At 44.3% G+C, this 22,156-nt stretch overlaps 1 protein-coding gene and 1 long non-coding RNA gene across 7 annotated transcripts in view; one reads left to right on the forward strand and one right to left on the reverse strand.

The window, feature by feature from the left end:
* The window catches only part of SLC4A4 (solute carrier family 4 member 4), a 262,656-nt gene that overhangs the window by 167,158 nt on the left and 73,342 nt on the right, over window positions 1–22,156 (reverse strand). For all 4 annotated transcript variants that reach the window (XM_044303049.1, XM_044303032.1, XM_044303059.1 and 1 more), the window contains exon 3: window positions 5,357–5,539. In XM_044303049.1, coding sequence (XP_044158984.1) covers window positions 5,357–5,539 — 183 coding nt within the window. The remainder of the gene's footprint in view (window positions 1–5,356; window positions 5,540–22,156) is intronic.
* The window catches only part of LOC122944610, a 54,985-nt gene that overhangs the window by 30,444 nt on the left and 2,385 nt on the right, over window positions 1–22,156 (forward strand). The window contains exons 2-4 of one of the 3 annotated variants that reach the window (XR_006391039.1): window positions 173–329; window positions 14,382–14,454; window positions 15,822–15,980. This is a non-coding gene — a long non-coding RNA (uncharacterized LOC122944610). Of the gene's footprint in view, window positions 1–172; window positions 330–5,800; window positions 5,952–14,381; window positions 14,455–15,821; window positions 15,981–22,156 lie in introns of those variants that run through there. The other 2 variants (XR_006391037.1, XR_006391038.1) reach the window with 2 other exon arrangements.

Genomic DNA, 22,156 nt, shown 5'->3' on the forward strand with positions numbered 1-22,156 from the left:
GACAGGAATGCTTGAACAATTGCATTGTACATGGAGGGGATGCAGATGGGAATATGGGAGGGCAGCTACATATTTCACAAGATTTCCTCTGCAGCACCTTATAAATACATTGAATGCAGACAGGCTCTGTAAGACGTCTGAAAATACTTATTAACCTATTTTCTCTACTCAGCTTTCCCTGCAAGGCCTCTCCATGTAACATCCTCAGATCTGGCTCTCATCAAAGAAGCCATCACTCGCATCCTTCCTCCTTTCTCCAGCCTAAAGCATGTGCTCTTTACATAAGATGCCGTCCAAAAAGAACAAGACCTACAGCATGAGTGGCACAAGTAGGTCAGCAGTCTTTGGGGGAAATTACCATGAGCGGAATCGTTGAAGTCAATTTTTGCTTGAATCCGCATTGGCCTAATAGGCAGCAAATTTATCAAACATTGCACATCATTCAATAAATTTGGCGCATAGCACTTTAGAGCACTAGAGGAAGATTGCAACTTTTGAAAAAGTTTGCAGTCCCACCGACTTTTCAAAAGTGGAGGAAAATTTTTGAAAAATTGATTCTGCGCAAAAAATGTGTGTCTTGATGCCTCCACATTTCTGGCTCAGGGGACTGACAAAATTATACCTAAATATGTTAGGGCACTCAAGGTCCATGGACCATGTGGATAAATATTAAAGATGTTCCCATAGAAACCATATTACTGGCTTAATTTTCTAATCTGGGGTTGGCCCATGTGAAAAATTTGCTGTCCTAAAGCTAGGATATGCCTTCAATGTTGGATAGGTGTGGATCCAACCTACTATCTAGAGAAAGGAGCCCCTGAAGTGAAGTGAAGGAGAGCACACCGCACGTGCACAACGCACACTCTCCATTTATAGCTGTGGAAGATCCCCAAGTCGTGAATAAAGACTGCTCCATTCACTGCTATGGGCCTACTGGAGCCAGCCAGCGCTCGGCTATTTTTGGAACTCCCATAGCGGTTACAAAGGGTGACTGTGCATGCGCGGCTGCTTTCTGTTTACTTCGGGGGTCCCGTTAAGGAGATAGGACTGGGACCGAAATGTGGGATGTGCACCCGACATTAATGGCATATTCTAGCTATAAGCCATCAGTGTCCAAGATGGGAATACCCAAATTCCTCAACAACTGTAAGCCAGTTTTCAATAAGCAAAATCAGATTACGATATTACTGCATAAAACATCATATCTGCTCGTTTCATAAAATTTTGTTAATAATTTTTTTAAAAAATGATCTCTTTAGAAGGGGAAACTGTCTTAACACAACTTATGAGATATCATCTGTGGACTTCCACCCCTACTGAGTTCTGAATTGCATAGGCTGCAATGCTCACGATTACAAGCTGTGTGACGGACATATCTACGAACAGGGTCAAGTGGGTCTTTACAGCTGACTAGCACCATTGGGTCCAAGCTCATAAATGGTTATCAATGGTTTCTGCAACATGGCAGAAAAATATTATGATGATGTCCTCTTTTAGCTGTAATCTCTGAGATAAGTATATAGTAGTATATAATATAAGTAAGAGCGTATAAGATAAAAGACTTAATACAAATACATAAAACAGCTATATTCATAAAACGAGATAAATAAGACAGAGAGCCTTGGTGCTTGGTAATACTGCCTACGAGCGATGATAAATGAGAACTTTCCACTGCGTCCAATACAATTCACAATTAGGGCACATCACTGGTTTTCATTATCACATAATTAAATATAGAGGAGACAATAAACAGTCTGAGAAGATGAGCAAATATTGAGACAGACTGGCTGCTCTTTAGAGAGCCCAACACATGATTAAAGAGCAGAGGATGCTGTACCTACAAGTATAGGTTGATATGTAGCCTCGTACGGTTGAGTGCCTATAAAACACATCATTATCCTAGACAAGTAATCATGAAATAATCCTCTATTCATTTCTTCTTGTAAGAAACAATAAGATCTATTTAGAGTAAATATACGGACAACGCACAAGCTTCGTCTATTTATTTTAAGAAAATGCTCTAGTGGTTACACCTGCACATACTAAAATGTCTGTCTGGCGAGGTGGAGCACACTGCAAGTAAAGTAATGTACCTGTGCGCACATGCCGCCAGTCAGTGCCTGGGACGTAATGGCCTTAGACATATATATAATTGCTTATGCAAGGAATGCGAGCATTTGTTCCGGGGCCTTCAGATTCATGAAAAAATCGGAAGGAGCCAGGATAGAGCCCTATAGACTAGGGTTTAGTATTTTGAATGGTACTCCTATCTATCCTATTTTTTTCATGCATGGCCTGAGAAAGTGGGATGGCTTATGCACATTTATATAAAGTGGGGTTCTTGGGCTTAGAAGTGTGCCACGAATGGGGATGCAGATGTTAGGAGGTACAGCATATCTCTGTGTAAAAGGCAGCTAGTGGAGGCCATAGAGTAGAATGATGCGGTAATTCACTGTAAATCATGTTGCAACCTGGCACTTAAAGGGTTTATCCCACAAATTTAAATTCATGTCGTTTACTCACTTATATGCTTATTAGCGTTGAGCGCGAATTGCGAATTTTAATTGCGAATATCGCCACTTCAAGAATTTGCAAATATTTAGAATATAGTGCTATATATTCGTATTCGCGAATAGTGTTGAATATTCTAATCGCGAATTTATCGCGAATATATCACATTGCCGATTTTCGCAATCAAATAAACAAAGACCGGAGATCACAAATTTTCGAATTTGCTAATTTATGGCGAATATTCGGCCAAAAATTATTTCGCGAATTCAATTATTGCCTATGCCGCTCATCACTACTGCTTTCTGTGGGTGGGTAGAAGCTCATCAAGTATCTGAAGCTCCCAGGATGCATTGCAATTAGCTCTTGTTAAACCCTCCCGCCCCTGCATTGAAAATAGTTTCTCAAGTACAGTCCCAGAGATACATAAGCTATGTGTTGCCAACAAAATGATCTTCTTACCTGTCTAGGGAAAGAATCAGCTATACACTTCTATAAATTCAGCAGTAGGGATGATAAAATGAAAGGTACCGTATATCTGGGCTGGTTCATCTGCTTCTCTATAAGATCACTATACCAGCACTGATGAGACGGGAGCAGGGAAGCTACTAAATACGTATTTTAGTCCACCACTGAATGCAGGAGAAAGTGGACCAGAAGAATAAACAGCAGGGGGCGCTGCCATTGAGGAAAATGTAATGCAAATGAAAAAATTAACAATGGGGGCCATTTATCATCCACTGTACGCTAAAAACCTGGCGCACATCCTGGTTACACAAATGTTTGTGACCTTTTTGAGGGTTTAGAGCCCCCTCTCCATTCATCAGTGGGCAGAGCAAGGGAAGGTATAGCTAGCCTGGCACATTTAGCATAATCCATGCAAGGAAAATGGCGAAGATTATACCAGGTCCCTTGCTGGTGTAGATTTAAGTTTTGGTGCACAGACCTGCAAATAAACGCCACAAAAGGTGCATCTGACTTCATCAGGGAATAGATTTAGATTGACGTGATGTCCCCCTAAATTTTTATTGCATGTATATTGCAATAATACTTCATTTAAAATGCTCTATTCACTACATAGTAATACTTTTCATGAGTTTAACTTTAATATGTTTACAACATGGTTGCAGCAAACTTTAAAGGGCATCTTTACCCAGTTTTTGGCTGCCCCATATGACGACAGCATAAACTGCTGATATATATATCCTGATTGCTTTTTTGGCCCAGTAGTTTTCTTAAAATCCCTAGTGAGAAGCTCCAATGCTAGCCAAGCACTGGAATATGCTCAATACAAAGCAGGAGCGCTGGCTTCCCGATATTCATCACTCTGGTCTCTATCTCTAGTTTCAGATAGGGCAGCATAAAACTGGTGACAAAATCCATTTTGAACTGAGACAACACAACAAAGCCATCGTCAACTGGATATTAAATATGTGAAATGAATGTTTGCTTTATCTGTAGAATAAAATATGCATATATTTCACAGGTAACAATGTAAAGTGGGTGTCTACAGTTGACAAAATAAAAAATCATTTTTTTTCCAAAAACAGCTCCTTCAGTCTGTTGTATGTGATATTACAGTTAAAGGGGTTGTGCCATAAGCTACTTTTCAAAGTGTATTTTCATCAATTACTCTAGCTCCCATTCCTTCTTGGATAGTTTTTTTCCCCCTAACATTTAACTTATTAGCAGTTTTCTTTTATCCCCCATGCTTGAATCCTAATTCCTGGTTTGTCATGTATATGCTTTAGGGCAATGAGATATATCCTAACATCAGCAGATCATGTGCCAGCAACCATACCCTTTGTACATACCAAAGACATATCCTACGTTCTAAATTACAAGGCTCCAATGGCATCAAGGGCAAAATTGTTCCAGTGGGAAGGGAGTCATGTAGAATATCAAAGAAGACCAGAATTTTCTCAGAAATCAATTGCTGCAGAAATCGATTGGTTCAAAAGTTATCAACACAGAAGTTGCAACAACAACTGGCAACGTTCCTTGTGATGCACAGCTATTTGATGTGTTCAATGTGTTGTCCCTTGGGATGAACACAGAATTTTGAACTTTGAAGTTTTGAACTTTTTGTGTTGATAACTTTTGAACTACAAGAGATATTGCAAATCTTATTGTGGCAATAGATTTCTGAGAAAATTTGGTCTTCCCATTGTAAAAATTTGCCCTTAATCCAATATGGCAGCTTTCAAGATGGCGACCATGTTCTGGATATAGCCCAAAAGGTAGACCCCCTCACCCTTTACTTGCTGGGGTATTCAAATATTTAATTTTCCAATTTTTCGGGGAAAAAAAAGGATGTCCTGAGACTTTTGACTCACCCTGTATAAACAGATTTGCCACAGGGTACAATGGTAGGCTAACTGTAGAAGAAGGCAGTTGTGATAAATAGTGATATATCTGTTGGGGTACATTTATATTAATGGCACAAACCCTTTAAGTACCATTCACTTGAAAGGGCACCAGCCGCATGCCAGACACAGCCTACAATGACGGCACTGGTTTTGGAAACAGTCTTTTTTTCTAAATCTGGTCAATTCCTTTAAATATACTGAAAGAGTTCAACCCAAGTTGATTAATATCTCAGACGTATCACTTAAAACATTAGAAGAACGCCTCTGTGTCTCTGTCCTCCATAATAATGTTAATACATTATACATTATTATAATAATTATAATGTTAATACATTATTGATTATAATGCTCATTATGGTTTAAAGGAGCCATTTACATGCATCATTCCTCATTGTATTACTCACCAGTCTTCAATTCTTACATAACCAAATGGTCCAGTGGACCACCGTGTTAACATTGTGACTGTGTTCTCTACTTACTTAGGGGTTTAAGGATGTTAGAGCTGTGGTCATCGGCATTTTCTGTATCAGATTTTTCGACATCTGAATAATTTTCGGATTTATCCTTCTCTTTTTTGTCTTTGTGGGTGGTTCTGCGTCTATGACGTCTCCTCCTCCGATAGCTCTTAGGAACATGTACTCCAATGTAGACAGTGTGATGACCTAAGGAAAAAAATCAGAAGGTGTTAACATCATACTGGTAGTGGATGACTACAAATATTTGGAGGGTATGGAATGCAAGTCTGTTGACAATTATCATCATCCCTTATGTGTGCTGACATTACTACCAGCAGAGGTCGCAATAACGCCTGTACAAGCGTCATAGACGCCTGTTCAGGCCATTTTACTCCCTGCAAAAAGTCTAAGGCGTACCGATACGCCTTAGACTTTTTCCCTACCATTCATCAGCACTGTGAGCGGCACAGGCAGCGCAGCGATGCTGCTGCCTGAAACAACCAATAACAAGGCTCCTTACAGTGAGGAGCTTTGTCATTGGTCAGTTTGAGCTGGCTGCCGGAGCTTATGACACACCGCTCTGAAGTGATGAAGGAGGCGCGCGATCCTCACTGGCAGGGTAAGTGGCCTTGCTGTGAAATATAGTGGGGGTCCTGATCTGAGCACCTAGTTTTTCTCTAAAATGATGAGTCTTAAGCGCTCAGCCGAGCGCTGTCTCTCCTCCCTGCTGAGCGCAGTACTGAAGACGGCCTCAATAGAAGGTCTAGGGGACTGTCTTCACTACCGCTCTCAGCAGTGAGGAAAAGTGGCTGAGCGCTTCAGACTTCTGCTTATAGAAGTCAGCGAGGCTTCATGGACAAGGGCGTGTCACGGCTCCATACAACCTCCATAACGGACAGACCTGTCACCCATAGACTTCTACCTATGTCACCTATCAGCTTCCCTATGAATCCATCAAGGATGATTCATTGCAGCACGTTCCATAAGACGCTGAACTAGACATATTGTGTGCTATAAGGATTTCTTCTGTAATGTGGTGCCGCATGGTGGCACATGGTGCTACAAGGACTGCATGTGGCCATTTACAGCCTCCAGGACATACAGTCCCTCTGCCAAGCGCATGAAGTCTTCGCTGTAAGACTGTATAATCCAATAACCACAGCGGTGGTGGCAATTTTGTGGCATTATCTGGTGGCATGAGATAGGGCAATGGGTCATAGAAGACGAACTCCCCTTTATAGCAAGATCAAGCATAACACAAAATGACAGCCTCTAGATCAGGGATCAGCAACCTCCGGCGCTCCAGCTGTTCTGAAACTACAACTCCCAGTATCCTCCTTTCACTTTTTTAGGGGTTACAAGAACAGCTGAGCTGGAGTCCCAAAGGTTGCTGCACCCTAGATCTACAGGCGAGCCTGGTGGTTATCATTGCGTGATGTCATCATCCAGATCCACAACAAGTGACTGTGGCGGTGCAGGCACCTGGCACCAGAGGTATCTGCCTAGGTCTTTCACTTGTGCCCTTGGCACCAGCATGCACCACCATCCATTGTGCCTGTGTCCTGGGCCAGGGCCTCAGGTCTATTCAGAGTCTAACAACAGCCCCAGTGGCACCGACATACCCACCTGAGAGTTGATCTACAATCACGTAACTTTGGTGGGCAGCAAAGGCCACGTGAATGATGGCAAACCCCAGTGACCAGCGGCACAGAAACAGCAGCAAAAACTTTAGGGATTGTCCCAAGATCAACACTATTTACCTATCCATACTTGACCCAGAGAACACTAGAACATGGTAACCACTAGAACATGGTAACCAAGGTGGGACCCCCAGCGATCATGTACTTGAAGGGGACATGTCTGTTTTAGTAACGACTTGCATTTCCCATGCAATAACAATTCTGGGGAATCAATTCTTGTGACTCGATATTGTACCATTACTCTATTATTCCTACTAGAACTTATGAGCAAATTGCTATTAGTCTGCAATAAAGGTCCAGTGGGGGGTACCAGTTGACAGCACTGATTGAATATCAGGCTGTGCAGTGACACCCCCATCTGGACCTTCACTGCAAACTGCTAGCAAGTCATTCATAACTAATAACAGGAATAACAGAGGAATTGTGCAACATGAGGTCATAAGAATAGATGTTCCAGGATTGTTATTACATGGGGGGTGCAAGTAGTTTCTAAAACAGACAAATCCGGAGAGGTGAGGGGTCCTCTTTAACGACAGGTGATTAATATCGATCTTAGGACAAACCTTTTAAACCTCATAAAATCACTGCAACAGTTTCCTCAGTGGTGCCAACCCCCTCAGCGCAACAGTGACCTCAGTGGTGCTGACCCCTCAGCACAACAGTGATCTCAGTGGTGCCGACCCCTCAGCACAACAGTGATCTCAGTGGTGCCGACCCCTCAGCACAACAGTGACCTCAGTGGTGCCGACCCCTCAGAGCAACAGTGATCTCAGTGGTGCCGACCCCTCAGAGCAACAGTGACCTCAGTGGTGCTGACCCCTCAGAGCAACAGTGATCTCAGTGGTGCCGACCCCTCAGAGCAACAGTGACCTCAGTGGTGCTGACCCCTCAGCGCAACAGTGAGCTCAGTGGTACCGACCCCTCAGCACAACAGTGATCTCAGTGGTGCCGACCCCTCAGAGCAACAGTGACCTCAGTGGTGCCGACCCCCTCAGAGCAACAGTGATCTCAGTGGTGCTGACCCCTCAGAGCAACAGTGACCTCAGTGGTGCCAACCCCCTCAGCGCAACAGTGACCTCAGTGGTACCGACCCCTCTGCACAACAGTGATCTCAGTGGTACTGACCCCCTCAGAGCAACAGTGACCTCAGTGGTGCCGACCCCTCAGCACAACAGTGATCTCAGTGGTGCCGACCCCTCAGAGCAACAGTGATCTCAGTGGTGCCGACCCCTCAGAGCAACAGTGACCTCAGTGGTGCTGACCCCTCAGCGCAACAGTGAGCTCAGTGGTACCGACCCCTCAGCACAACAGTGATCTCAGTGGTGCCGACCCCTCAGAGCAACAGTGACCTCAGTGGTGCTGACCCCTCAGAGCAACAGTGATCTCAGTGGTGCCGACCCCTCAGAGCAACAGTGACCTCAGTGGTGCTGACCCCTCAGCGCAACAGTGAGCTCAGTGGTGCCAACCCCCTCAGAGCAACAGTGACCTCAGTGGTGCTGACCCCTCAGAGCAACAGTGACCTCAGTGGTGCCAACCCCCTCAGCGCAACAGTGACCTCAGTGGTACCGACCCCTCTGCACAACAGTGATCTCAGTGGTACTGACCCCCTCAGAGCAACAGTGACCTCAGTGGTGCCGACCCCTCAGCACAACAGTGATCTCAGTGGTGCCGACCCCTCAGAGCAACAGTGATCTCAGTGGTGCCGACCCCTCAGAGCAACAGTGACCTCAGTGGTGCTGACCCCTCAGCGCAACAGTGAGCTCAGTGGTACCGACCCCTCAGCACAACAGTGATCTCAGTGGTGCCGACCCCTCAGAGCAACAGTGACCTCAGTGGTGCTGACCCCTCAGAGCAACAGTGATCTCAGTGGTGCCGACCCCTCAGAGCAACAGTGACCTCAGTGGTGCTGACCCCTCAGCGCAACAGTGAGCTCAGTGGTACCGACCCCTCAGCACAACAGTGATCTCAGTGGTGCCGACCCCTCAGAGCAACAGTGACCTCAGTGGTGCCGACCCCCTCAGAGCAACAGTGATCTCAGTGGTGCTGACCCCTCAGAGCAACAGTGACCTCAGTGGTGCCAACCCCCTCAGCGCAACAGTGACCTCAGTGGTACCGACCCCTCTGCACAACAGTGATCTCAGTGGTACTGACCCCCTCAGAGCAACAGTGACCTCAGTGGTGCCGACCCCTCAGCACAACAGTGATCTCAGTGGTGCCGACCCCTCAGAGCAACAGTGATCTCAGTGGTGCCGACCCCTCAGAGCAACAGTGACCTCAGTGGTGCTGACCCCTCAGCGCAACAGTGAGCTCAGTGGTACCGACCCCTCAGCACAACAGTGATCTCAGTGGTGCCGACCCCTCAGAGCAACAGTGACCTCAGTGGTGCCGACCCCCTCAGAGCAACAGTGATCTCAGTGGTGCTGACCCCTCAGAGCAACAGTGACCTCAGTGGTGCCAACCCCCTCAGCGCAACAGTGACCTCAGTGGTACCGACCCCTCTGCACAACAGTGATCTCAGTGGTACTGACCCCCTCAGAGCAACAGTGACCTCAGTGGTGCCGACCCCTCAGCACAACAGTGATCTCAGTGGTACTGACCCCCTCAGCGCAACAGTGACCTCAGTGGTGCCGACCCCTCAGCGAAACAGTTACCTCAGTGCTACCGACCCCTCAGCACAACATTAATCTCAGTGGTGCCGACCCCCTCAGAGCAACAGTGACCTCAGTGGTGCCGAACCCCTCAGAGCAAAAGTGACCTTAGTGGTGCCGACCCCCTCAGCGCAACAGTGACCTCAGTGCTACCGACCCCTCAGCACAACAGTGATCTCAGTGGTGCCGACCCCCTCAGAGCAACAGTGACCTCAGTGGTGCCGAACCCCTCAGAGCAAAAGTGACCTTAGTGGTGCCGACCCCCTCAGCGCAACAGTGACCTCAGTGGTACTGACCCCCTCAGCGCAACAGTGACCTCAGTGGTGCCGACCCCTCAGCACAACAGTGATCTCAGTGGTGCTGACCCCTCAGCGCAACAGTGACCTCAGTGGTACCGACCCCTCAGCACAACAGTGATCTCAGTGGTACTGACCCCCTCAGCGCAACAGTGACCTCAGTGGTACCGACCCCCTCAGCGCAACAGTGACCTCAGTGGTGCCGACCCCCTCAGAGCAACAGTGACCTCAGTGGTGCTGACCCCTCAGCGCAACAATGACCTCAGTGGTGCCGACCCCTCAGCGCAACAGTTACCTCAGTGCTACCGACCCCTCAGCGCAACAGTAATCTACTAGAACTTATGAGCAAATTGCTATTAGTCTGCAATAAAGGTCCAGTGGGGGGTACCAGTTGACAGCACTGATTGAATATCAGGCTGTGCAGTGACACCCCCATCTGGACCTTCACTGCAAACTGCTAGCAAGTCATTCATAACTAATAACAGGAATAACAGAGGAATTGTGCAACATGAGGTCATAAGAATAGATGTTCCAGGATTGTTATTACATGGGGGGTGCAAGTAGTTTCTAAAACAGACAAATCCGGAGAGGTGAGGGGTCCTCTTTAACGACAGGTGATTAATATCGATCTTAGGACAAACCTTTTAAACCTCATAAAATCACTGCAACAGTTTCCTCAGTGGTGCCAACCCCCTCAGCGCAACAGTGACCTCAGTGGTGCTGACCCCTCAGCACAACAGTGATCTCAGTGGTGCCGACCCCTCAGCACAACAGTGATCTCAGTGGTGCCGACCCCTCAGCACAACAGTGATCTCAGTGGTGCCGACCCCTCAGAGCAACAGTGATCTCAGTGGTGCCGACCCCTCAGAGCAACAGTGACCTCAGTGGTGCTGACCCCTCAGCGCAACAGTGAGCTCAGTGGTACCGACCCCTCAGCACAACAGTGATCTCAGTGGTGCCGACCCCTCAGAGCAACAGTGACCTCAGTGGTGCCGACCCCCTCAGAGCAACAGTGATCTCAGTGGTGCTGACCCCTCAGAGCAACAGTGACCTCAGTGGTGCCAACCCCCTCAGCGCAACAGTGACCTCAGTGGTACCGACCCCTCTGCACAACAGTGATCTCAGTGGTACTGACCCCCTCAGAGCAACAGTGACCTCAGTGGTGCCGACCCCTCAGCACAACAGTGATCTCAGTGGTACTGACCCCCTCAGAGCAACAGTGACCTCAGTGGTGCCGACCCCTCAGCACAACAGTGATCTCAGTGGTACTGACCCCCTCAGCGCAACAGTGACCTCAGTGGTGCCGACCCCTCAGCGAAACAGTTACCTCAGTGCTACCGACCCCTCAGCACAACATTAATCTCAGTGGTGCCGACCCCCTCAGAGCAACAGTGACCTCAGTGGTGCCGAACCCCTCAGAGCAAAAGTGACCTTAGTGGTGCCGACCCCCTCAGCGCAACAGTGACCTCAGTGCTACCGACCCCTCAGCACAACAGTGATCTCAGTGGTGCCGACCCCCTCAGAGCAACAGTGACCTCAGTGGTGCCGAACCCCTCAGAGCAAAAGTGACCTTAGTGGTGCCGACCCCCTCAGCGCAACAGTGACCTCAGTGCTACCGACCCCTCAGCACAACAGTGATCTCAGTGGTACTGACCCCCTCAGCGCAACAGTGACCTCAGTGGTGCCGACCCCTCAGCACAACAGTGATCTCAGTGGTGCTGACCCCTCAGCGCAACAGTGACCTCAGTGGTACCGACCCCTCAGCACAACAGTGATCTCAGTGGTACTGACCCCCTCAGCGCAACAGTGACCTCAGTGGTACCGACCCCCTCAGCGCAACAGTGACCTCAGTGGTGCCGACCCCCTCAGAGCAACAGTGACCTCAGTGGTACCGACCCCTCAGCACAACAGTGACCTCAGTGGTGCCGACCCCCTCAGAGCAACAGTGACCTCAGTGGTGCTGACCCCTCAGCGCAACAATGACCTCAGTGGTGCCGACCCCTCAGCGCAACAGTTACCTCAGTGCTACCGACCCCTCAGCGCAACAGTAATCTCAGTGGTGCCGACCCCCTCAGAGCAACAGTGACCTCAGTGGTGCCGAACCCCTCAGAGCAAAAGTGACCTTAGTGGTGCCGACCCCCTCAGCGCAACAGTGACCTCAGTGGTGCCGACCCCTCAGCGCAACAGTGACCTCAGTGGTGCCGACCCCTCAGCCCAACAGTGACCTCAGTGGTACCGACTCGTCAGAGCAACAGTGACCTCAGCTAAATTTAAATTGTCTTAATTTGCTATTTATGCACGGAAGACAGTTCTACAGTACTAGTAATGGTTTCCCTGCATAAATAGCAACCCCTTAATGTTATGTAGGCCTTCATATTAACTATTTGAATTACTGTAACTTTCATACTCCTCATCGGCTGAAAATACTCCTCAAAAATGGTAAGAGGAGTATTTTTACTCTTCCAGAAAAAATGTATTGTGACCTCTGAATACCAGTATTTCATCTTCTGCAGGTTTGTGACTATTCTAATATTATGTTTTTACTTATATTAATAACTAATATGAATTATATTTTGTGCAGCTTGAAAATATTGGGGGAGAGTTATCAACAGGGGAATTCAGTTTTACAGGAGTCTGCATTACTGTAATTTACACCAAATTTATCAAATGCCCCATGATGTTTCATAAATTTGGTTCATCTAAAAGTCTAACACTTCTGTCTTGAGATGTTACTCCACTTTCTACACCATCCCTTTAGCACTGTGACAATTTTTGAGAGAAAAAAAAGGTCTTAGTTGAGAGATCTGGCATGAATCAACTTAACAGGCTAACCATGACCACTTTCTAGCCCACCTTTCAAATCAAGATTGGTGTAAAAACATAGGTAAAAACATAGAAGTCAAAAAAGGCACAAAAAAGGCACAAAAAAGCCCAATTCTGGGACTTTTTTAAGCCTGAACTGTGAAGTGCAAGACTTGGTAGTTCCCCCATTATATACCACGTTTTACCTTGGAATAGGCCATCACTTCCTGAAAAGTGAGGGTTTGACCTCCACTGATCTTCTGAATGAAGAGGCTGTGGAGCTAGTTCAAGGGGTTGTCCCTAGATGCAAACAGGATAGGGGCTAAGTATCTGATCAGCCCAGCTAGTTTCAGCAGTTTCATAGTGAAAGAATGAGGCAGCATGCTTGCTTAGCAATCTCAAGACCTCCATTGTGGTGTTCCTCGGGGGTCCTAGAAGTCAGACCTCCATGAAACTGATACTCATCCCATATCCTCTGGATACAGAATATGCTTGTATCTTGTGACAACCCTTTTAGGCTTTTTCCCTGCCAGGCAGCAATCCAGTCTACCCACTTTACAACATAGCCATATTCACTTGAAGGGATCTATGTTGTAGTTACCTGCACAGCAAGTGGAAGGGAAAGCCAATGGGCAAGGAAAAGGCTGATGTGAGTTTGGTTAGAAAATGTATCTTTGGGAATAGTAAGGACAGTTGAAGGGAGGGGAAAATCGCAGGCAAAGATTTAGGGGGAATTTATTAAGTGTATGTGAGGTTAGTTTTTAGATTGGAATAGCTATGCGCCTGCACCAAATTGAGAAAATGGCACACAGTTATAATACATTTGGTGCAAGTGCAATGTGTTTGCACCTATTTCAGTAAAAGTACACAGGAGGATGCTTGTCGTGAAGGGAACTTTTTAGAAACTTTTTAAAAGGTTGCACTTCATAAATGAGTCACAACAGTGATCAACTCTGAAATTCTGACCGTATGTATTTTGTAGTCTGCAAAAAAACGGATTCGCAAAAAATACCGATGACATCCGTGTGCATTCCGTATTTTGCGGAACGGAACAGCTGACCCTTCATAGAACAGTACTATGCTTGTCCGTAATATGGACAATAATAGGACATGTTCTATTTTTTTGCGGAATGAAAATATGGACATACAGAAACAGAATGCACACGGAGTAACTTTTGGGTTTTTTGCAGACCCATTGAAGTGAATGGTTCCGAATCCCCCCCAAAAAAGGGATGGACACAGAAAGAAATACGTTTGTGTGCATGAGCCCTTATGCCTGTGTTACACCATCGGATTATCTGACCAATTTCTGTCCAATCAGACCAATAGTTGGTGCGTATAACAAAAGATCTGTGTGTGTAATAGGCCATCTGACCAGTGATTGACAGAAAATCTGTCAGATAGTCTGTTGGTGTAATACAGCCCTTAGTCCCATCTGGCCATGGAAACTACAAACCCTTTACTATACTACAAAGTGGTGCCTTGAGCAGGTAAGTGATCTCATTATTGCAGCATTCAAACATTTGTAAAATAAAAATTGCTAATATTCCGTCACTGAATGTACATGTTTGACCATCCGTGCATAACTATGCGTGTTTTCCAGGGTAATCTTTCATAAAATCCTGTCTGATAATGGCTTCTTCATCTCCAGGGTTCACACAAAGGTTTAATTCCAGGTAAGTACTATTTATTTCGGGGGCTAGATGACAAGTATCACCCTTTCTAATGTATGTTAATGCCACTTAACACTGGATATTAGGCCTTCCTGAGGCACCTTAAATGTGTTCTCATAATTCAATATAAACAATCCATTTCTAGAAATAGCCAGCTGTGTCTTCTCAGAAAGACTTTCAGCAAATATAAAGGAGTCCAAAAAAAAAAAAAAAGAAACAATGAAAATGAAATACGATCGACTGGAATAGTTCCAGATCATTTGAGTTCAGTTATTAGAAGCAGATTGTTCTCATGAGAAAGCATTATTCTAAACCAGATAGGAAGTGTGCTTGGAATACACAGGCAAAATAAGTAGTGTGGATTGTTTCCTGCAAGTCACCAGGAGGAACAGCAGGGTATTAACTGATCTCTACATATGATAACCGAAATTATCCATCTGAGCGCTCCCACCCAGAGCCTGGATATAAGTGGCACAGCTATGGGGATTACAGCAGGGTTTTCAATCTACTCAAAGCCATACCTGTTTGCCAAGCAGCTATCCCCCTATACACAAGGAAGCCTAGCTCAGCCTAGCCTACATTTGTACTGAATGAGCAGACAGTAGCAAACTGCTACCAGAAACCTCTGGCAATTACTTTTCTACTCGAGAACAAAAGGATCAGGCATGTTGAAATCTAACAGTCTGATCCTTATCTCCCCACCATCAGACATGGAGGGATAGTTGGGAAGTTGGAAGCCCCTATACACAACAGTTGGCCCATATACAGCTAATGTGTACAACCAGCGTAAAGAGAACCTGTCACCAGTTTTATGGTGTCCTAACTAAGGGCAACATAAATAAGTGACTGATTCTCTTAGCAAAATGCCGGGTCACTTTCTTTAATTGACCCAGTCAATCTGCTAAATTCTTGTATTGAAAAAGCTCCAGCTCATAATGATGAGTCTTGAATATTCATGAGCTCCTGACTCTCCCCGCCCACCTGCCGCTGATTGACAGTTTGTTTCCATATGAATCAGCAGCAGGTGGGAAGGGGAGTGGCTATAGCTGTTAATTTAATAAACGCTGGACTCAATGACATCACGCTGGACTCAAATAAGCTCATTAGCACGCGGCATGTGGCATCTTTGTGTGTACATTATGAGGTAACCATCTGTCACACCAGTAAGTGAATACATCTATGGTACTTTTTAGTAGTTAATGATTGTATATAATTAGTTAGATTATAATCAAATATCCACATGACAGGTTCCCTTTAAGCCAGAAATCATGGACAGACAGGCGGACAGTTATCGATACGATAATTACAGTAATCCACACCAGCTCTTCCAGCTTCAAAAACATTGAACACATGCATTTTTTTTATTACAGACACTGAACAAAAGTCTATGTGTACATGAATTTCTTCACGGTTGACAAATGTGATGTAAAGAAATTAAATATCATAGCTGAGCCTCAATGCCTAGATAGCCTCACAGGTCCGGGACAAGGGATAAGCAGCATAGGCAGCTGCCTATAGCATCATTGAAGGTGAGGGTACAATTTATGGATAAACAAAAAATACAAACAATATGGGGTAATTTATCAAACTGGTGTAAACTAGAACTGTCTTAGTTGCCCATAGCAACCAATCAGATTCCTCTTTTCATTTTCTAGAGGAGCCGTGAAAAATGAAAGGTGGAATCTGATTGGTTGCTATGGGCAACTAAGCCAGTTCTGCTTTACACCAGTTTGATAAATGCCCCAAAATAAGTCTCACACTACCTAGATAAATATGCACACGGGCAAAATGAGACACAAAGTGAATCCAGGCCAATTAGCTGTTCATCTGATGACTATCATGCTGAACTGGATAGGATTTTAAAACCCTGCCTGGAGCCTCAATATTGCCCCACAAAGTGCCAAATGAGAGACACACTTGAAAATGCACCTCTATATAGCCGTTTACAACAGATGATGTATGTCATATGATGATGTCCATGACTTCAAATAACTTTCTCTGTCACAGTTATGCTTAGCGGTCAAAAGAAATGTAGACAGATTGTCTTTAATGGAACTTTCCAGGTTCAGGATATTGATAGCCTTTCCTCAGCACAAGCCATCAATATCCAATCAGTGGGGTCTGACCCTCAGCGCCCCCACCGATCATCTGTTTGAGGGAGCAGTGGCACTCATTTAAGTCAGAAAAATACATTGCTATAATATGTTAAATATTATATTCATCAAGATGAAGATGTTTCTTCTGGCCTTGCAGTACTGTAAGGGGGACAATGTAAAACGCTTGTGAGTCCCACCATTAAAATGGTAATGCTACAAATATCTGACATTAAAATACCTCAACTGTATTCTACTACTACATAAGTCAGAGCTCCTGCTGCTCTCCACACCCAAGGCCAATTATTGTCCACAACTGTTCCAACCCACGCTATAAAGCCTGGCAAGCATCTGTCATTTAGGCAGGGAGACCTTCAGATGTAACTCCCATGCAAAATATAGGTTCCATGGAGAAGGTTCACTGTACCCATGCATTGGTTGTAATGTACACATTGACCTGAGTTTACGTTGTAATAGATGTATGATGGATTTAATAGCATTTGCTGCCAGTTCCCCTATGTCTTGCCTTCTGGCAGTGAATGGGTCAGGCTTCCTTCTTTGATCATCTATAATGCGCACATGTGGTCAGAAGATTAAAGAGATTGTCTAGTACTGTTTGCAACACATTAGAACATTAGGCCTCCAGGCTTATACAACAGTGTGTCTCTTAGAAGGCCCAAACAAAGCCATGACATGCTGCAGACTTTACAATAAAGGTGTTCATCTCTAATATCTCTAATATATGACCAAACATCAGTGAGTAGCAGCAAAGATAGATAGATATAGATAGATGATAGATATAGATAGATGATAGATATAGATAGATACTGTAGATGATGAGGTAGATATTAGAAAGATAGATTGTGCATAGATAGACAGACAGACAGATATGGTATAGACAGATCTGAGGTAGATAGATATGAGAAAGATAGATACAGTTGAAACCAGAAGTTTACATATATTATATAAAAGATACATGCATGTTTTTCTCAATATCTGACATAAACCTTTCCTGTTTTTGGTCAATTAAGATTACTATGCCTTTAAACCATTCTGGACTGCCAATATGATGATGTCATGTTTGGAAGCTTCTGTTAGGTTTGTTGCCAACATCTGAGTTAATTAGAGACACACCTGTGGATGTATTTAAATGCACACCTGAAACACACTCTTTATATAGCATCATGGGAAAGGCTAAATACATCAGCCAAGATATGGAAGAGAATTGTGAACTTGCACAAGTCTGGCTCAACCTTGGGTGCAATTTCAAGATACCTGAAGGTGCCTCGTTCCTCTGTACAAACAATTATATGCAAGTACAAACAGGAAGGGAATGTCCACCCGTCATACCGCTCAGAAAGGAGATGAACCCAGAGATGAACATGCTTTGGTCTGACATGTGAATATCAACCCAAGAACAAAAGCAAAAGACCTTGTGAAGATGATGGAGGAAGCTGGTAAGATTGTGTCAATATCCACAGTGAAACAAGTACTGTATCAAGATGGGCCGAAAGGCCACTCTGCCAGGAAGAAGCCATTACTCCAGAAGAAACATAAAAAGCCAGATTAATGTTTGCAAATGCACATGGGAACAAAGATCTATATTTTTGGAGACATGTCCTGTGGTCTGACGAAATTAAACTTTTTGGCCATAATGACCATCGTTACGTTTGGAGGAAAAAGGGAGAAGCTCGGAATCCTAAGAACACCATCCCTACTGTGAAACACGGGGATGGAAGCATCATGTTGGGGGGTTGTTTTGCTGCAGGAGGGGCTAATGCACTTCACAAAATAGATGGCATCATAAGAAAAGAAGACTATGTGGAAATACTGAAGCAACATCTCAAGACTTCAGCCAGGAAGTTAAAGCTTGGGCGGAAATGGGTCTTCCAAATGGACAATGACCCGAAGCATACTGCCAAACTGGTTACAAAGTGGCTTAAGGATAACAAAGTCAATGTTTTGGAGTGGCCATCATACAGCCCTGATCTCAATCCTATTGAAAATATATTGGCGAAGCTGAAAAGGCAGGTGCGAGCAATGCGACCAACAAACATAGCTCAATTACATCAGTTTTGTCAGGAGGAATGGGCCCAAATTCCGACCAACTATTGTGAGAAGCTTGTGGAAGGATATCTAAAATGTTTGACCCAAGTCATACAGTTTAAGGGCAATGGTACCAAATATTAATGAAATGTATGTAAACTTTTGACTTTGCAGAAAGAAATAAAAATGCCTTAAAACATTCTCTCTCTCTCATAATTCTGGCTTTTGGCAAATAATAATAATTATGGTAATCCTAATTGACCAAAAACAGGAAAGGTTTATTCTGATTTCATGTCAGATATTGAGAAAAACATGCATATGTGTCTTATATATAGTGTATGTAAACTTCTGGTTTCAACTGTAGAGAGACAGATAGATAGATAGATAGATAGATAGATAGATAGATAGATAGATAGATAGACAGATATGAGGTTTATGAGGTAGCTATAAGAAAGCTACATAAATAGACAGACAGACAGATTTGGGATAGACCGATTTGAGGTAGATAGATATGAGAAAGACAGATACAGTACATAGATAGATAGAATATTGTACATAGATCAAAATATAAATAAATAGATAGATATGAGAAAGATAGATACTTTAGATGACGATGATGAATATATAGATAGATAAAATAATTGATAGATAGATATACATAGAGAAATGAGATGGATACAATCGATAGATAGACAGATGAGATAGATAGATATAAGAAAGATAGATATTGTACATAGATAGATAGATAGATAGATAGACAGATATGGGATAGACCGATTTGAGGTAGATAGATATGAGAAAGACAGATACAGTACATAGATAGAATGGATATTGTAGAGAGATAGATAGACATAGATTAGATAGATAGATAGATAGATAGATAGATAGATAATATGTGCAGTGGTAGTATCACACTGGCCATTCAAATACATGAACAGGACTGATCCAGCAGAGATATACATATTATTGTAGAGCCTAATTTCCGATGGATAACATCTGTTAGATATATCACAAACATTGGCAAGCGTTAACTGCTAGAGCTCCACCATGCTCATATACTGTAGGTGTAGGGCTAGGACCTAATGTCTGATTAAAGTGCCATACAAAGGCTATAGCGCTGTGCCAGCATAATTATCACCTACTGTTGAGTGCAATCCTTTATGGAGAGGTTGTATGTCTTATGAGTCGTCAAGGACTCAAGATAATAATTGTACTTCAAAGCTTCCAGTAACACAAGCTACTGAACGTGCAGTTTCATTCATACTGCATCAGACTCGACAAGCTCTCCACCCACCCCACCCTGAAATTACTGTAGTTATTGTTAAAATATTGTGCCACCCACCCACTCTTTTAGATTTTTATTATTCAATTATTCCTGGGAGTTTTTATGTGACATGTGTGCTTTATCGAATATGAGGTTTTCCGCCATTTAGGCTGTGTGCACATCACGTTTTAGTCCCACGTTTAACGTATGAAATAAATCTATACCTTATATGGATGCCTCTTAGGTATGTCATACGGTGGCATCCGTTACAATAGAGTTCCATTGTAACAAAAATATACATTATTACGTTTTTTGCTGGACTCTGCAGGATGGAAAGGCGTAGTGTACTATGCTTTTGTATGTTCTTTTTCCTCAATGTACTGTATATAGTAAAAGTAGGATGACTGTGATGTGAATAGCCCCTTAATCTGTCTTTTTGCCTGACCCCAAGAATGAGCAATACAAAAATTCTTACCAATTTAGCAATAATTGTGACAGAAATATTGACTAGATACATATATTTTAAGGAGGTGACCTCCTATCTACATCAACATGTTAGCACAGGACAGGCTGTGAGCAACACCTCTGAATTCTTGTGTATACTGCGTGTGACCCCGTGCACTGAAATCGCTCGGGGTTACAGAGTTGTCTGCATCTGATCATGCATTAACATTGGTGGGTGTCCAAGCTGTGCACTGCATAGCAAGTTGGCTCTTATACCAATACCTCAGACCAATACAAGCGCTTGACTACTTAAAGGGATCCACCAAACAGTGAGCTCTTTGTACTGTTAGAGTAGGGGAACTAGTAGTGTAACCCCCTCTACAACATTCATATGATCCAAGTATTTTGCCCGCTTTAAAGAGTAAGGGTTGGCTAAAACATGTGCTAAACAGAGCCAGAACAGCTTGATGGAGTTCACCAGATACTGCTGCCCCCGGACACACTGACTATAATGGGATCTGGTGGGGATCTAGGCCAAAGGCCACTGGAAGGCAGCCGGATCCCATTTTAGTCAAAGGGGTCCAGCAGTGAATGGCAGTATCCGGCTTGTCAAGCTCCGGTGAACTCTGTTGAAACAGCCTGCTAGATCTGAACCTACCCTAACTGTTAGATCAGAACCTACCCTAACTGTAATTTCAAAACCCATTTGATAGGTCATAGTGACATGTCAACAGTTTTGATCGGTGGGGTTCTGTGTGATTAACTCACACTGATCTCTTAAAGGGGTTGTCCAGGTTCAGAGCTGAACCCGGATATATCCCCTTTTTCAACCAGGCAGCCCCTCTGAGATGAACATTAGAGCATTTCATGCTCCAGTGCTCTCCCTGGGCAGGGCAAGGGCTTTTTGTTTACATTTTTAAACTGCTAGGCAGAGGCTTACACCTAGCAGAGTTGCCGGTAACGTCACCGGCACTAATGGGTGGTCTTCAGCCCTGACCTAGCCGGTAACCCCTTTAAACAAAAGGGCAAAAGCACCCTGATCTCTACCAATCAAAACTTTTGACATCATGTTATGACAAGTCAAAAGTTTTTTGAGATGACACTTCAATCTTCAGGTCACCTTCTCACTAAGCCCTGATCTTAGTCTTCATGCTTACACACATGCCTAGAGTACAGAAGTTCCTAGTACTATTACACATGATTAATGATTTTCAGATAACGTAATAACAGAGTAGAACTTCTGACAACAGCAACAGGATTAAATGCTGTCAAAGTCACCGAAAACAGAACTGCCATGATCTCATGGGGATTGTTTGCACCCTGAATTTATTTGACAGCCATTTACACCTCTCCCTTATTATGTGTATACTAAGCAGTCACCAGCTGTTTTCTCCAAAGATGCAGAGCAAAAGACATTCACATTCAGTTCTTCTCCCTGGGAAACAGTGTTTGGACGCTCACTCCACTTTCTGAGAAGACAGCAGTGATGCCAGAGGAGCCTGGCTACATGATAACACTGCAACATTCAGGAGAACATCCAGGATCTGGCTGCTTTCTATTGTTTGCATAGAAACATCTCAGCCCTGCTTTGCTTTTCCTCAATAACTACCACCCACTAAGACTGCTGTGCTCCAAAACAGTAACTACCAATATGTCTGTCAGTATCTCAGAAGAGTGGATAAAAGTGCTACTACAGGTTATAGTCATATACATTAACCCGAGAACTCAAGTTTAAATGGACCACCTATTATGGTACTGCTAAAAAAGGACCTAAAGCCTGTTTCCCTCTTCTATGACCTCTGGGCTAATTCCCCATGCCCCTGCCTCCTAACAACACTGTTCTTCTGTAGATGGGAGT

This window comes from Bufo gargarizans, chromosome 1 (assembly GCF_014858855.1).
Source record: "Bufo gargarizans isolate SCDJY-AF-19 chromosome 1, ASM1485885v1, whole genome shotgun sequence".
NCBI classification, from domain to species: domain Eukaryota; kingdom Metazoa; phylum Chordata; class Amphibia; order Anura; family Bufonidae; genus Bufo; species Bufo gargarizans.